This window comes from Myotis nattereri, assembly GCF_964212035.1.
Source record: "Myotis nattereri genome assembly, chromosome: 13".
NCBI lineage: Eukaryota > Metazoa > Chordata > Mammalia > Chiroptera > Vespertilionidae > Myotis > Myotis nattereri.
The window spans coordinates 5491770-5508358 of NC_138088.1; the positions used below are offsets into that span (position 1 = coordinate 5491770).

At 49.6% G+C, this 16589-nt stretch overlaps 1 protein-coding gene across 2 annotated transcripts in view; it reads right to left on the reverse strand.

The window, feature by feature from the left end:
* Nucleotides 1–4254: 4254 nt before the first annotated feature.
* The window catches only part of TMEM273 (transmembrane protein 273), a 30681-nt gene continuing 18346 nt past the window's right edge, over nucleotides 4255–16589 (reverse strand). Inside the window, exons 5-6 of one of the 2 annotated variants that reach the window (XM_081104942.1) lie at nucleotides 15631–15654; nucleotides 4255–5407 (exon numbers count right to left, since the gene is read on the reverse strand). In XM_081104942.1, the coding sequence (XP_080961068.1) occupies nucleotides 5383–5407; nucleotides 15631–15654 (49 nt within the window). In that variant the 3' untranslated portion in view covers nucleotides 4255–5382. Of the gene's footprint in view, nucleotides 5614–15630; nucleotides 15655–16589 lie in introns of both variants that reach the window. The other variant, XM_081104943.1, reaches the window with a different exon arrangement.

Here is a 16589-nt window from a genome sequence, read left to right on the forward strand (position 1 = left end):
GGGTGGGGCCCTGGAGGATGGGGAAGAGTCCACTCTGCAAACAGCCCCCAGGCCCTTGCCCAGGCCAACCCGCCCCCTGGCCCAGGCCACCCTGCCTCCAGTAGAGACCCCCACCCCATCAGAAGGCTGGCCGGCCTGCAAACTGCCCCAGGCCCCTCACCCAGGCCACCTGCTTCCCAGCAGAGACCCCCACCCTGATGGGGGGATGTGGCCAGCCTTCAAACAGCCCTCAGCTGGCCAACCTGAAACACCCCCTCCCTCAGGCTGGCCACACCTCCCAAGGGGACCCTCACCCCTATAGGGGCATGGCCAGCCTGCAAACGGTCCTCAGCCCCTCACTCAGACTGGCCTCATCCCCTAGCAGGGACCCCCCACCCTGATCAGGGTGTGGCCAGCCTGCAAACTGCCCCAGGCTCCTTGCCCAGGCTGGTACCACCTCTCAAGGGGACCCCCACCCTGATCTGGGACCCACTTCAGGGCAGACCAGCCAGCTCCCACCCATGCACCAGGTCTCTATCTTCTATACTAATAAAAGGGTAAGATGCTAATTAGACTGGGAGAATTTCTGGGAGACTTTCTGGACATCCTTCCGGACAAAGCCATGGTGGTGGGGCTGAGGCACAGGTGGTTTGGGCGATCAGGCTGGAGAGGGGGTCCAGTTGGGGGCAAGCAGGCTGGCTGGGTGGGGCAATCAGGCTGGCAGGCAGAGTGGTTAGGGGTGATCAGGCAGGCAGGCAGGTGAGTGGTTAGGAGCCAGCAGTCCTGGATTGCAAGAGGGATGTCCAACTGCCGGTTTAGGCCCGGTGGGATCGGGCCTAAACTGGCAGTCAGACATCCCCTGAGGAGTCCCAGATTGGAGAGGGTGCAGGCCGGGCTGAGGGATACCACACCCCCATGCACGAATTTTGTGCACCGGGCCACTAGTTCTATATAATAAAAGCCTAATATGCTAAGTCTCTGGTCATCTCGTTGGCAATTCAACCAATCAAAACATAATATGCTAATGATACGCTAAGACCACTCAACTGCTCACTATGACATGCACTTACCACCAGGGAGCAGACACTCTGACTGGTAGGTTAGCTTGCTGTTAGGATCTGGCTGATCGGGACTGAGCGAGACAGGTTGGATACACCCTGGAACCCTCCCATGGTCCCTCCCTGGCTGGCCAATCTCCCGTGTCCCTCCCCGGCCCTGATTGTGCACCGGTGGGGTCCCTTGGCCTGGCCTGCGCCTTCTCTCAATCCAGGACCCCTCGGGGGATGTCGAAGAGCCAGTTTTGGCCCAACGGTGTAAAGACCAGTCCTATGATGCACACTGACCACCAGGGGGTAGATGGTCAATGCGGGAACTGCCCTCTGGTGGTCAGTTCGTTCCCACAGGGGGAGTGCTGCTCAGCCAGAAGCCGGGCTGGTGAGCGCAGCAGCAGTGGGAGCCTCTCCCACCTCCATGGCAGCCTAAGGATGTCCAACTGTCAGCTTAGGCCCACTCCCTGAGGGTTCCTGGACTGCGAGAGGGCACAGGCCGGGCTGAGGGACCCCCCTGGCCCCGAGTGCATGAATTTCATGCACCAGGCCTCTAGTTATGTATAACAGGATATTATAAAAATTAAGTTACGAACTTTTTATTAAAACATTTCTTACCTACCGTTATATTGGCTGGGCCACAAAAATATTCGTTGTGGGCCCCATGTGGCCTGTGGTTCATGAGTTTGAGATGCTTGTACAGAATGCCTGCCCAGAGTGACTTTGAAAGGTCAAAGTCATCAAAAGCAAGAACAGTCGGAGCAACCATCACATGGTGCACTCGGTGTCCTGGGCAGGTCCTAGTGCAGAGAAGGAGTACGAGGGGGAAACTGAGGAATCCAAATTCAGTCCAGACTTTAACGCATACTAACATAATCACGCTGGTTCATTAATCGCGACATATAAACCAGACCCACCTAAGATGTTACTTTAGTGCGGGGCTTGTGGGAACTCTTCGAACTACCCTCACAACTTTTAGGAAATCTAAAACGGTTCTAAAATTAATTTTTATTATAAAAACATATTTTAAAATTATATATTTCACCTGAAATTTCACCAACAATGAAAACTTTCTTAATCTCAGTGCCTGGATTTTGGGATAGGATCAAAGTGGACCCAAACCCGTTGTAAGTAATAGGTCCCATTTGCTGAGTGCCCATGACATGCCAGTGTTGTAAGAGGTTTATGTGAGTTACCTCATTACATGCTTCAAAGACCCTATTGGGCAGGGACATCTATTAGCCCATTTCACAAATGGGGACACTGAGGCACCGCAAGGTTACATAGTTTGTCCAGCTCACAGAGAAGCATGTGGCAGGAGAGCCCCCATGCTCGACCGTGGTTCTGCACTCTCAGAGGGACCACACCTGAGGAGAGAGACTGTCAGCTGAAATTCCAGGACCATGGACACTCAGACCCAAACGCACTCAGTGAAGCTCAATGTTGGTGGCCCAAGTGACTGCCCTGCACCCTGCACACAGCCTGGGGGAGGGCTGTCACCAGTGACAATGCACATGGGCAAAACCATATTCTCTGCAGGACGATTAATTTATCTGACACATCTGGGATTATGACACATGACTCAGAAGGGAGAGAACCAGCCAGCAGGATGGACCCCGGCCACAGCTGGCCTGGCCCTTTCGGCTTCATGTCCAGGCATCAGCCCTTCACCTGCACCGGCTCAGAGCCCTCCGTCTGCACACTCCATCACCTCCGCTGACTCGCCCCTGCGCTCTCTCATGGGCGCCAGAGCACATTTGGAGCGACTTCCAACCTGTGTGTTTGTAACCCCAGTTCACAAGCTTGAACAGCTGCAGGAGTGTGGGCTCGCGCTCTCTCCAAAAGCAGCCCGTGCTTTGACTCCTAGTAGCTGCAGACAAGCTGTAGACCTTTCCCACGACAGGGCCCCTGGGTCCTCCACACCCGGGCACCGACACCAGGCCTAGGAGGTGGTGCTGAGCTGGCCTTTCCCTCACCCCCCAAGCCTATCTGGCCACAAGTCTCGCCTCTTCACCTCCAAACAGCACCCCAAGCCCATCCTCCCTCTGCACCTTTGCTGCCAGCATCCGGCCCAGGCCACTCTCACCTCTTGCTTGAATTGGGCCAGGACTCTGGGGCTGAGGAGTGTTGTTGCATATCATGACTCACTTGAAAATCACAACTCTGATATCCTCCTCTCCACCTGATGTTTGTCTATCTCTCAACTATTTTAAAACTTGGATGATGAAAAAGGATGCCATTTATTTACTTATGCAAGCCCCATATACTCTAGAATAGAACATACCAAAGAATATATTAGAATTCTATGATATGTATACTTTCAACACACATAGCAGAACATAAACACATACTGATTTAATTTTATGTATGGATTTAGTGTACGTACTAAACATTATCATTAAGTTTGTGGATATAGAGATTGATACAGACTTAATTTTTGATCTTGCCAGATAACCCTCCCCAGCTCACCTTCTTCTCGCCCAAGTACTAGGTTGTGGCATCAGCAAAGCCACCTGCAGCCGCCTCACCTACGCAGGGATGGCCCTTCCCCTGGTGTCCAGTGTCATCTGTTCCCTCGGCTTTGGATCCTGCCCACCAAGATGGACTGTCTGGGACCCGCATGTGTCCTGGGGGCCCAGGGCCCACTGGCTTATTCCAGCCACTGGCCTCTGCTGGCACGCTCCCCACGCACAGCCCGAGGCCATCGAGATGTCCCCACTGCAGACATTGCACCCAGAGACACAATCACTTCCCAGGCTGCTCCCAAGCACGCCCAGGAGGTCCGCCCGCCAGCACCTCCATCCCCAGGAGCCGGTCCCACGGCGAAGGGCTGTCGAGGGGGAGGGCTGTAGGACTGCCACAGAAGGGGGCCACGGAGCTTGGGTTTGGATATAAGCCCAGGAGACCCATTGCAAAGGGCCCCAGCCCTTCCGCCTCCCGGCATGTTAGCCCCTACAACCCGAGGAGAGCGCACTGGCCTCCACACACTTCTCCGTGCTCTTCCACAGGAGGCCTGGTGGGGGATAAACACAACCAGAGCCCAGAAGAGGAGCTGGGGAAAGGTGGCAGAGGTGGGGACGGGGAGCGGACCCCACAGTTCTGTCAAGTCCACAGAAAATGAAAGGATTACTGAGCACTCAGAGGCATCCCCTTCAGTTCACAGGTGTCTCTGCCTTTCACAAAGCCGATATCTTAATTAAAATGCTGCCGAAAGAAACAAATCAGTGAGCAGAGAGCTTACACGACGGTTTATTCTCTTACACACAGAAAATTGAATATGATGATCGCATTGCTGCTTTCGGTTATCAGTTAGCAAGGGCTGCTAATGAGCTACATTATTATCAAGTCAGATGAAAGATGCCCTGGGAATCCAGGCAGATTGTCGAAAGGCAGCACTTCATTCTGTGACATAGCTCACCTGTCATCACACACGAGGAGAGTAATCCAGTCCAAGGAGCACCGTCCATAGAACCACCCGATCTCTGCCGCATGCAAAGGCCAGAGGGCTCCAGCCGCAGCCCCACAAACACAGGTCAGCATGACGGGGCAGAGCCGTGCGGACGGGCTGGGCCGCAGAGCCTTCCATTGATGGGAACAGTAAAAAGATGTTTCCGAGCCTTGTTACAGTGTGACAAGGCGTGCACACTGTAACAATAACCAGGGAGAAATCCTGTGAGTTAACAACCATCGCTTACACTGGAATGGCTTTCTCCCAGGCACAGCACGGCTTCCCATGCAATTCTGTACTGGCCACCATGAGCGCTGCAGGGCTGCGGGTCAGCCCGTGGCCAGCAGACGTGTCCTCTCGCTCCAGCCTGCCATCTCTTCTTTGGAAGATCAGTGTTTCGTCTGTAGAAAGAGAGACTGCTCACGGTCTCCATGCATCAGGGTGCCTGCATGTTCCTGGGGCTTCTTCCGGCAGCTACGAAGGTGAGGCCAACAGTTCTGGAAAACGCCGCTTACCTGTCGCCAAGATGCTGGTGCTTAAGAGGCTGTGTCTTGAGTTCGGCTCTCATTCCCTGAGCATGCTCTGTGGGGAGGTTCCATCGACGTGGAGTCCATGTCACCATGGAAGCCTGAACAGCTCAGCGTGGGTACCACGCAGGCAGGGAGGACTGACTGGCTTCCATCCTTCCTCACTCCTGGATGCGGTGCTCATGCCTCCCGCTGTGGGCAAGCTTCTTGCAAGAGAGGTGATGCTTTCCTCCAGGGCACAGGCACAATGGGTTCTGTTCATGCTATTATTTGCCCGGATATTGACGTCCATTACCAGCTTTGGACATTCAAATTCAAGACATTCCCCATGCTGCAGTGGGCGGCCTCAGACTGCCAGGCCCTGCCGGAAGTGGCTGCTCATTTAGAGTTCAATCACTTGTGCCTCTCTGGAAAGGAAGAGAACCATCCGGAAGACTTACTGACGCAGTGACTATGCTGTAACTAGTTGTGACATATGCTATGTGACACACCATTAGACAGGTGTGAAAGGCCATCAGCAAATCTCAGCAAGGGGCATGTCCTCACGCAACACAGCGAGGGGCTGGGGGCCAGTGGCTTCTATGGAAGAGGAGAGTTTTAGGTGGAGCTCAACCTGCGGCTGCTTTCTGCCTCCCAAGCCAAGACCACCACACCCAGCCACCTCGATGACAAAAAGGGGAGAAGTCATTCCCCAAGGGTACTAGGCACATCGAAGGGAAAGTGCCACTTTGAGACCTTGAAGAGTTTGCAAGATCTGGGCAAATAGAAGAGGAACAGGAGGACAGACCTACAGGAATGTAACTGGAAAGTGATACCTTCAAGTCTGAACTATATGCTGTTATCGAGGTGAGGCGATGCTGTACTTAGTGCATCGGCTTTGACGGAGGGAACGTAGCACAGATATATATTAAAACCCAGGAACAGAGAAGAACAGGTGAGCTCACCCACCCACATCGCAATACAGTAGAAAGTAGGGCCGAGACCTTGCGGTGGCCCCTCCCAGCTAAGAGCCTCCCAACACCTTCATTTTATGACTGAACTCACCTCAACACTTAGTTTCATATAAATATTACCTATAGTTGTTGCAGAAAGACATAGTTATGCCTACATTGCATACTTGCCATTCCATTGTGTGTGTTTAGTCTTAATATCTTGACGTTCAATTAATATCGCCCCTTGGGGGAAGAAGCCGCAATAGCAGAAGGATGGGGCAGAGAAAACCACCAACCGACCAGCCAAGCCCACGGCCATAAAAGGGGCGGCAGGCACTTACCCACCCTTGTGTCGGGGAGCAAGGCAGAGGCTGGGGTTGCAGAGCTGATGGCAGCAGAGCCGATGGAAAACAAGCAGTTGGAAAGGAGCAAGGATGGTAAGAAAGACCAGTGGGGAAAGGGCTTCTAAGAGTGGGCCTAACTGCGGGCAGGTGATGTGCTTCTTCTTGAAAGTATGATGGGCCAGGAGGACATAGCGTTTAAGTTGGCCTAGAGGCCCAGGCTCAACAGAAAGCTCTTTCTTCCTTTTGTCTTGAACGAGTCCTGAGTTGAAAGGGCCCCTTCAGAGGAAGTCTACAGTGGCTGTCCCTAGCCAGCACTTGCGCTTGAATTCCTGATGCCCAAAGAAGATCGGCAGGCCATGAGACCATCTCTTCCCATCCCCGATGGCCCAGAGCTGGGGACAGACACCTGCGAGCCACCTCCCGGAAGAAGTTGTTCTCTGCCAGGGCAGCCATTCCTCTTCGGGTGGCTATGTCACCAGCCTGGCAGAGCGAGCCACAGCCTGCAGGAGAAGATAAGCTGGGCAGGAGCTGGGAGAGCATCGCTGGCTAGATTAGCGGGTGAATTAGGCTGGAGACCTAGACTGGGCATTAAGAGAAGGAGAAGGTCTTTTGGAGACTGTAGGATTACAGTGACGGCATAAACCCGAGTCTTCTACCACATCCTACAACAAGTATACAGATCAACAGGGCGAGGAGGAAAATAAACAAAAGCTCTAATAACCAAGGGTCTATCCAGCCTGGTTTGCTAGGAGAGTCCCCGGGTGAGCTAATGCCCGTTCATGCTGAAAAGACTTGTGACCAAATCCAACACACGTTTCTGATTTTAAAAACTCAATAAAATAAGAATTGATGGGTACTTCCTTAATGTGATAACATGCACATACTTCAGCCCTCAGGCCAGCGCTTACTTAATGGAAAGCACTGGTGTATTTCCCACCAAGATCAGGCACAAAACAAGTCTGCACACTGTTTCCACTGTTATTTAGCATTGATGTTCTTAGCAGATACGATCAGAGAGGAAAAAACAATTACAGGCATAAGAATTGAAAAGATCTGGAATTTGACATGCCATCATAAAATTTAGAACATGACAAAGGTGACACATAAAATACCAAGAAGGAAACCAATGCAAACAATAGCAATATCCAATAAGGCAGCTGCTACAATGTTAACCTGCAAAACCAATCCAAAGCAATCAATCACCAAGGAGGAGATGAACTAGGAAACTCCATTTACTAAAGCAACAAAAACATCAAATATTTAGGAATAAACAGAAACTAAAGTGTGGAAAACCCATGAGAGTAAAATCTGAAAAATCTTCTGGGACGCACAAAAACAGACTTGTAATTGCACACCAATATCCCTGATGAACATAAATGCTAAATTCCTCAACAAAATATAAGCAAATTGGATCCAGCAACATATTAAAAAGATCATACACCACGACCAAGTAGGATTTATTCCAGAGATGCAAGAATGATACAATATTCTCAAATCAATAAATGTGATACATCACATAAACAAATTGAAAGACAAAAATCACATGATCAAATCAATAGATGCAGAAAAAACATTCAACAAAATCCAACACCCATTTTTGGTAAAAACTCTCAGCAAAGTGGGAATAGAGGGATCATACCTCAACATAATAAAGGCCGTATATCAAAAATCTACAGCCAACATCATACTCAATGGGCAAAATCTAAAACCATTTTCCCTAAGAACAGGAGCAAGATAAGGATGTCCACTTTCACCACTCTTACTCAATAGCACTGGATGTCCTAGCCATAGCAATCAGACAAAAAGAAAACATAAAAGGCATCCAAATTGGAAAGGAGGAAGTAGAACTGTCATTATTCACAGATGACATGATATTGTACATAGAAAACCCTAAAGACCTCACCTAAAAACTACTAGATTTAAAAAATGAATTTGGCAATGTAGCAGGATACAAAGTTAACACCCAGAAAGCTATGGCTTTTTTTATACACCAATCATGACCTCTCAGAAAGAGAAACTTTAAAAAGTCCCGTTTACCATTGCAACAAAAAAATAAGATACTTAGGAATGAACTTAATCAAGGAGATAAAAGACCTCAGAAAATGATAGGACATTGAAAAAAGTGATGGGAAGATATAAAAAAGTGGAAGAGTATACTATGTTTATGGATTGGTATAATTAACATCATTAAAATGCCCATGCTACTCAAAGCAATCTATAGATTCAATGCAATCCCTATTAAAATACCAATAGCATCTTATCTAATTAAAGAGAAACATGGTAATTAGAGTACGACCGCTACCCTTCCCATTGGCTAATCAGGACAATATGCAAATTAACTGCCAGCCAAGATGGCGGCCGGCAGCCAGGCAGCTTAAAGTGAACATGAGGCTTGCTTGCTTCAGTGATGGAGGACTCCAATGTTCCCTGCCTGCCGCTGCAGTCCTCTGAGCTGCAACTCTAAGCAACTATGTTACAAATATAGAAGCTAAACAGAACCCCAGAAACCTGCTTTAGTCCGTTGGGCTTCAGCCAGCAGGATAGCAAAATTTTTTCAAATACAGAAGGTAAACAAAGGCCAGAAACCTGCTTTCAGCAGGGGAGGCCTAAGAGCTGGAGCCAAGCCTCAAAACTAAAGCTGGCCCAGAATTTAAAAAAAGAAAAAGAGGAGCAGTTTGGAGCTTCAGTCACCCACCAGCCTGAAAACAGCCCTCAGCCCCTCACCCAGACTGGCCAGGCACCCCAGGGGGGACCCCCACCCTGAAGGGTGTGTGACCAGCTGCAAACAGCCATCATCCCCTCACCAAGGCTGGCCAGGCACCCCAGTGGGGACCCCCACCCTGAAGGGTGTGTGACCAACTGCAAACAGCCATCATCCCCTCACCCAGGCTGGCCAGGCACCCCAGTGGGGACCCCCACCCTGATCCAGGACACCCTTCAGGGCAAACCAACCAGCCTCCACCCATGCACCAGGCCTCTATCCTATATAGTAAAAGGATACTATGCCTCCCAGCACCGGGATCAGCAGAGCCGTGAGGCCTCCCAGCACTGGGATCAGCGGAGCTGAGAGGCCTCCCAGCACCGGGATCAGTGTGACAGGGAGCAGCGCCCAAACCCCCTGATCACCCTGCGGCTCTGTGTGTGACAGGGGGCGGGGCCACAACCTCCCTATCCGCCCTGCTCTATTCATGACAGGGGAAGGCGCCCCAACCCCTTGATCAGCCCTGCTCTGTGCCTGATAGGGGGGAGCTCCCCAACCCCCTGATCGCCCTGCGGCTCTGTGTGTGACAGGCTGCGGTGCCCCACGCCCCTCCCCCCCAACGGGCCCTGCTCTGTGTGTGACGGGGTAGAGCCATAACCTCCCCATCGGCCCTGCCCTGAGTGTGACAGTGGCGGCGCCCCAACCCCCTGATCGGCCCTGCTCTGTGGGAAATAGAGGGCGGCGCCCCAGCCCCCTGATCAGCCTTGCTCTGTGTGTGACTGGGGGGAGCTCCCCAACCCCCTGTTGGGCCCTGCTTGTGCATGACAAGGGGGGAGCTCCCCAACCCCCTGATTGGCCCTGCTCTGTGGGTGACAAGGGGTGGTGCCGCAACCTCCCCATCGACCCTGCCTTGAGTGTGACAGAGGGCGGTGCCCCAACCCCCCAGTCGGCCCTACCCTGAGCATGACTAGGGATGGCATCGCAACCTCCTGATCCGCCCTGCTCTGTGCATGACAGGGCGCAGTGCCCCAACTCCCAATTGGCCCTGCTCTGAGCCCGACCAGGGGCTGCACCTAGGGATTGGGCCTGCCCTCTGCCACCTGGGAGCAGGCCTAAGCCAGCAGGGCGTTATCTCCCGAGCAGTCCCAGACTGCGAGAGGGCACAGGCCGGGCTGAGGGACCCGCCTCCCCCCCGAGTGCACAAATTTTTGTGCACCAGGCCTCTAGTATTTTATAGATCTAGAACAAATACTCCAAACATTTATATAGAACCTAAAAAGATTCCAAATATCTGTAGCAACCTTAAGGAAAAGAACAAAGTTGGGGGGAATTTCAATACCAGATATCAAGTTATACTACAAAGCCACTGTGATCAAAATAGCCTGGTATTGGCACAAGAACAGACATACAGACCAATGGAATAGATCTGAGAAGCCAGGCCCACGCCATTACTCTCAGTTAATGCTTCACAAAGGAGGCAAGAGCATACCATGGAGTCAAGACAGTCTCTTCAATAAATGGTGTTGGGGAAATTGGACAGATATATGGAAAAAAAATTAAACTAGACCACAAACTTACTCTATACATAAGAAAAATCCAAAATGAATAAAAGACTTAAATGTAAGCTGTGAAACCATAAAAATCCTAGAAGAAAATATAGGCAGCAAAATCTCAGACATCTCACAGAGCAGAATTTTCACCAATACATCATCTAGAGCAGTGGTTCTCAACCTTCTGGCCCTTTAAATACAGTTCCTCATGTTGTGACCCAACCATAAAATTATTCTCATTGCTACTTCATAACTGTAATGTTGCTACTGTTATGAATCTTAATGTAACTATCTGATCTGCAGGATGGTCTTAGGTGACCCCGGTGAAAGGGTCGTTCGACCGCCAAAGGGGTCGTGACCCACAGGTGGAGAATCGCTGGCCTAGGGCAAGAGAAACAAAGGAAAATATAAACAGAAGGGATGACATCAAACTAAAAAGCTTCTGCCCAGCAAAGCAAACCAGCATCAAAATGAACCAGGACCCCACTGTGTGGGAGAACATATCTGCCAATGATACATCTGATAGGGAGTTAATTTCCAAAATACATGAAGTCCTCATACAGCTCAACAAAAGAAAGACAAGCAATCCAATTAAAAAAATGGGCAGAGGACCTGAATACACATTTCTCCAAAGTGGGCATACAAATGGCCAAGAAACATATGAAAAAATGCTCAAAGTCACTAATCAGAGTGATGCAAATTAAAACCACAATGAGGTACCATCTCACAAGTGCCTAATGGCTACCATCAATAAGTCAACATATGACAAGTGCTGGCAAGGTTGTGGAGAAAAGGGAACCCTTGTGCACTGCTGGTAGAAATGCAGACTGGTGCAGCCACTATGGAATACAGTGTGGAGTTTCCTCAAAAATGAAATATAGAACTTCCATTTGACTCAGTGATCCCACTTCTAGGAATATATCCTAAGAGACCTAAAACACCAATCAGAAAGAATGTATGTACCCTATGTTCATAGCAGCATTATTTTTAATAACTAAGATCTGGACAGCCCAAAGGCCCATCAGCAGATGAGTGGATAAAAAAAGTTGTGGTACATTTATACCATGGAATACTGTGTAGCTGTAAAAAAAAGAAGGATCTCTTAACCTTTGGAACCACATGGAGGCACCTGGAGAGAATTATGCTGAGTGAAATAAGCTACTCAGAGAAAGACAAATATCACATTATCTCACTTATTTGTGGAATCTAATGAACAAAATAGATACAGAGACATGGAAACATGCAGCAGACTGATGAATCTCAGAGGGAAGGCAGGGGAAGAGATTAACCAAAGAACTTACATGCATATATGCATAGACCATGGACAGACAGTGGTGTGGTGAAGGCCTGGAGAGGGCTTGGGAGTGGGGAGGAGGGGGTCAATGGGGGAAAATAGGGGGCATCTGTAATACCTTCAACAATAAAGATAAATTAAAAAAAAAACAGCACTGGGGGAAATAGGGTGGTTTTAAAAAGTGATATTGAGATAACTGAGTTGCCAGATGGGAAAAAGAGGAAACTAAATCTTTATCTCATACTAAACACTGCAACAAATGCCAGTGGACAAATAAAAATATAAACCCACACAGGGACTGGAAAAATTGTATATCTGTGTATATACTAGAGGCCTGGTGCATGAAAATTTGTGCACTGGGTGGGCGGTCCCTCAGCCCGGCCTGCCCCTTCTCACAGTCCGGGACCCCTCAGGGGATGTCCTACTGATGGCTTAGGCCTGCTCCCCAGGGGGAGTCTGGCCTCCCTCTGCAGGAAGCGACCAGGCTGATCAGGTGAAGGTGCCGCCCCATCACCTGGCTGCTGCTGCCACTGCCGGCCGCAACGGCTACAAGGCCTGAGCCCGGGGCCTCGCAGGTGCTGTGGCTTTGTCCAGGTGGATGTCCGGAAGATGTCCACTCTAATTAGCATATTACCCTTTTATTAGTATAGATAAAACATTTATTTAATTTTATAAAATATTGTATATATGTAAAATTTTTAATCCATTATAATTTGTGAAATGAACACAGAAGGGTAAGATAGAAACGATTGGCACCAGTTGCTCAAGGTGTGGTGGAGTGGACAGGGATGGGAGCAAGACCTCGGAGTTTGCATGCTCTTCATTCTCAAAAACACAATTAAACTAAAGGATTAAGAAAGAAAACAGGAACACGGCAGACAGACTCAATCAAATATTTCTCACTGCGTCAAATTGGTAATGCAACCTCAAAGAGAAATAAACTCAATTTGAACACAATACTCTGTACACACAGAGGCTAAATTCCAAAAAAAAAAAAAAAGAAAAAGAAAAAGAGGAATGGTAAAAGAATGTTCACGTTGCTAAGTAAGTGTGTAGCTGTGCACTGTTGTAACTCTGTCAGTGTGTATATTATATGATACAGCAAGCGAGTAAAAGCTTTCATATGGTTGAGAAGCAGAGCTTTCACTTTGGAGAGGCCAGGGGAAAATATAAAAAAAGAAAAGCTTAAGAAGAACCTTAAGGTATTGAGTTTGTGATTTTAATATACATTTCCTGACTGTCCATTGAGATGGTATAGATGCAATAATGCTTCAGTAGTTATGAGCACACATTGTGCCCAGACCTTGGTTTGTGAAAACTATTCCACATCAAGAAGAGGAAGGGGAGAGAGGGAGAAAGGAAGAAAGGAAAGGAGGGAGGGAGGGAGGGAGGGAGGGAGGGAGGGAGGGAGGGAAGGAGGGAGTCTGGGGGAATGTGATTCCAGTCTGAGCAGGGACAGTACAAGGTGAACTGGCGTTACTGTGTTCTGTCAAAGTCTAGGAAATGCTCAATGACTAATGGGGTCCTGTAAAAGCCATGAAGAAGTGACTTGTACTGGATAAACTTGGGATAATTAGAGCATAAAAAAGATTCACGATGGCAATGAATTAAAATGCACTGAAGTTCATAGGAATAATGTTCAACTAAATGAAAGAAAATGGTCTGGGGAGAAAAATTCCTTCTTTGTAGAATACCAGCTGTTACATATAGAAGAAATGTTAGAATTAGAAACTAGGTATTTTGTAATTCCCAGTGAATAATTGATTCAAAAGTAACTCATGAAGATACATTAAGTCACTGGGTGAAGAACTGTTGGGCACCCTTGGGTTGCTTACTGGTTACCAGGGGGAAATCTGACCTCAACTACGTGGAGTCCAGCAGTTGCGTCCTGGACCAGTGAGCAAACACAGCACCCCCCTCCCCCGGGGGCCTGGCGTGGGTGCCTCCTAAGGCGGCACCACAGAAGATGCAAGGGTCACCTCTGTGGCAGTCTCGACAAAATTCTCCATCTGGATTTACTCAGAAGGACAGAACCTAACAAACCAGAAAACGGGACATCGGACAGGGACAGGCTTGGGTACTGCCAAACTGGCAATGCCTCAGGGCAGTGATTTTCGCCCCGTGCAGCGCGGGAATGTTTAAAACCTGGAGTGCCCGGCTATTTACTCAGGGGCACCGGCCTCTTCCCTTCGACTGTCACATAAAAAATGACAACAGCCAACACAACAATAGCTGTCTGGTGTGAATGAATTAAAATGATAGCTATTTTTTTTTTGTCAGATCTGCAAAAATATATCTTTTGGTGTGCCGCAGAATTTTAGTAATTAGTTATGTGTCATGAGATGAAAAAGGCTGAAAATTGCTGGCATATGGGGGGGAAGCAGAGGGGTTGTCCAATAATGAGAGAGAAAATAAAGAGACAAAATCAAATACAATGATCCTGGCTTAGGGAAACAGAGCTATAAAAGATGCTTTTTAAACAACCAGAGAACTTTGAAGATGGGCTGCGTAGATGATGTTGAGTTATAATTCATTTTTCTAAACACGGCCATTGTATGGTGAGCATGTGGGAGGTAACAGGATAAGGTATTTAGGATCAAATGTCCTGGTGTCTATACCAGTTGTTAGTGGAGCAGGGGAAATAGATGTATATAGAGAAAACGCAAGTGGCAAGTGCTACCTGTGACTCCAGGACAGCGGTTCTCAACCTGTGGGTCGCGACCCCTTTGGGGGTCGAACAACCCTTTCACAGGGGTCACCTAAGACCATCGGAAAACACATATATAATTACATATTGTTTTTATGAATAATCACTATGCTTTAATTATGTTCAATTTGTAACGATGAAATTGGGGGTCACCACAACATGAGGGACTGTATTAAAGGGTCGCGGCATTAGGGAGGTTGAGAACCACTGCGCTAGATGAAGGGTGTGTATGTCTGTCTTTATTACACGGTCCTTTCTGCTTTGCGGTATATTTACAATGTTTCCCAAGAAGGGAGAGTGAGGGCATGTGGGCAGCGCCGGAGGGCAGGCCAGCAGGCCCCGGGAGTGTGAACCAGAACCAAGGATTCGGATAACCCGGAGGAGGTGCCTCCTTCCTGGGGAGCAGGTGCCCCCTCTGCTGGCCCCGCCCTGCATGTGCAGGCCTTGTCCACTGAGACCCCAAAGCAGAGGTGAGAATCCGACGCCTCGCCAACCTGATAGCTTGATGACACAGAGAAAAGTTTGGAATTTTTTTTCATCAAATGGAGTAAATGGGCTATCTGTTTGACAGGCCTCTGTCAAGAGAAGGTCTCAGTAAATAAAATTAAAAAATTAACGGCCTGAGCAGTGCGGCTCGGTGGTTGAATGTTGACCTATGAACCAGGAGGTTAAGGTTCAATTTCTAGTCAGGGCACATGCCTGGGTTGCAGGCTCGATCCCCACAGAGGGGCGTGCAGGAATCAGCCAATCAGTGATTCTCTCTCATCATTGATGTTTCTATCTCTCTCTCCCTCTCCCTTCCTCTCTGAAATCAATAAAAATATATTTTAAAAAATGAACTATCTTGCTGTTAAATCCCAGTTTTCTCAGCTCTAATCGGGCAAATGCCCCACAGTTTCATTTTACATCTTGCCAAAGTTCCACCTGCTAGGATTTTCTGCAAGTGTCCCTAAAAGCGGCCGGCTCCTGGTCTCGCGGCCTCCCTGGCCCAGGACGCATGCCATTGGCTAGCGGCCGCTCCGCTCTCGTGGCGTGAGGCGAGCCACCGCAGGCCGGCCTGTCCTTCTCCTTCAGTCAGGGCTGACTCCTGCAACCAACTCACCTTTCGGAGAAGTTGAGGTTCGACCTGAAAAGCAGCAGAAGAGGGCAGACGTCACTCCTATGTGTGATAAGTTATGGTAAGTGATTTATTAAACCGTTCCTGGGTGACAGAAAGCACGTGCGGCTTTGCTGTAAGAGACTGACTTGCTTTTCCTTCGGTCTGACTTCTCCCGACTCAGCCTGACTCCATCTAGTGTCAGTTTCAGAAATCTGAGTTGTGCCTCCCTTTGCTTCGAGAATCCCTGTGCTGGTGGGGAGCTCCCATAGGCCCCGGGCCAGGAGCCGCTCCCGCACACGGGGAGGGCACGTCCCGAGGGAAGCTGGGCGGCCAGCGAGGCCCAGCCACCCACCTCTCCTCCTTCGCCTCTTCCTTCCTTCCTCCACCACCCTTCCTCCTGCTGCCTGCAGCCCCTCTCCCTGAACCGCAGGCACAGGGCTTGTTGTTGGGTGACCATCAGCCACCTGGCCTGCATGTGGAAGTCGCCTCCTCCGGCTCTGGCGTGTCAGAATGATCCAGAACTCACACACATGCAAGATGGAGGGTTCCCTCTGACCCGGTCACACACAGCAACAGGAAACCAGGGGCTACCTGCTTGGGTTGCACTGTCCACAGCAGATCTTCCCAAACTCAAGCATGTGTCAGTCATTCGTCCCACATCATCACAGCCCTGCCGCCCCACCCTGCTAGCGGCCCGCAGGCAGACACACGGCCAGGGTAAGCAGTGGGTGTGGTGAAACCTGACATTCTTGTGAATTCCAGTTCTAAGAAGTCCCTGAAGCAGAGCCTGCGACCAGCTCTGGAGACTTCCAGGGGCCCTGGAGTTTCCAAAACTAAGTTTCCTGAACTCAGAGAATCCCTCTCGGTGTGTGGGCGTCCGGCTGGCCAGGGAGCATGGCCCAGCCACTCTGCTGACGCTCCGTCTGAGCCTTCGCTCCATCGCCCGGACACAGGCCCGGAGT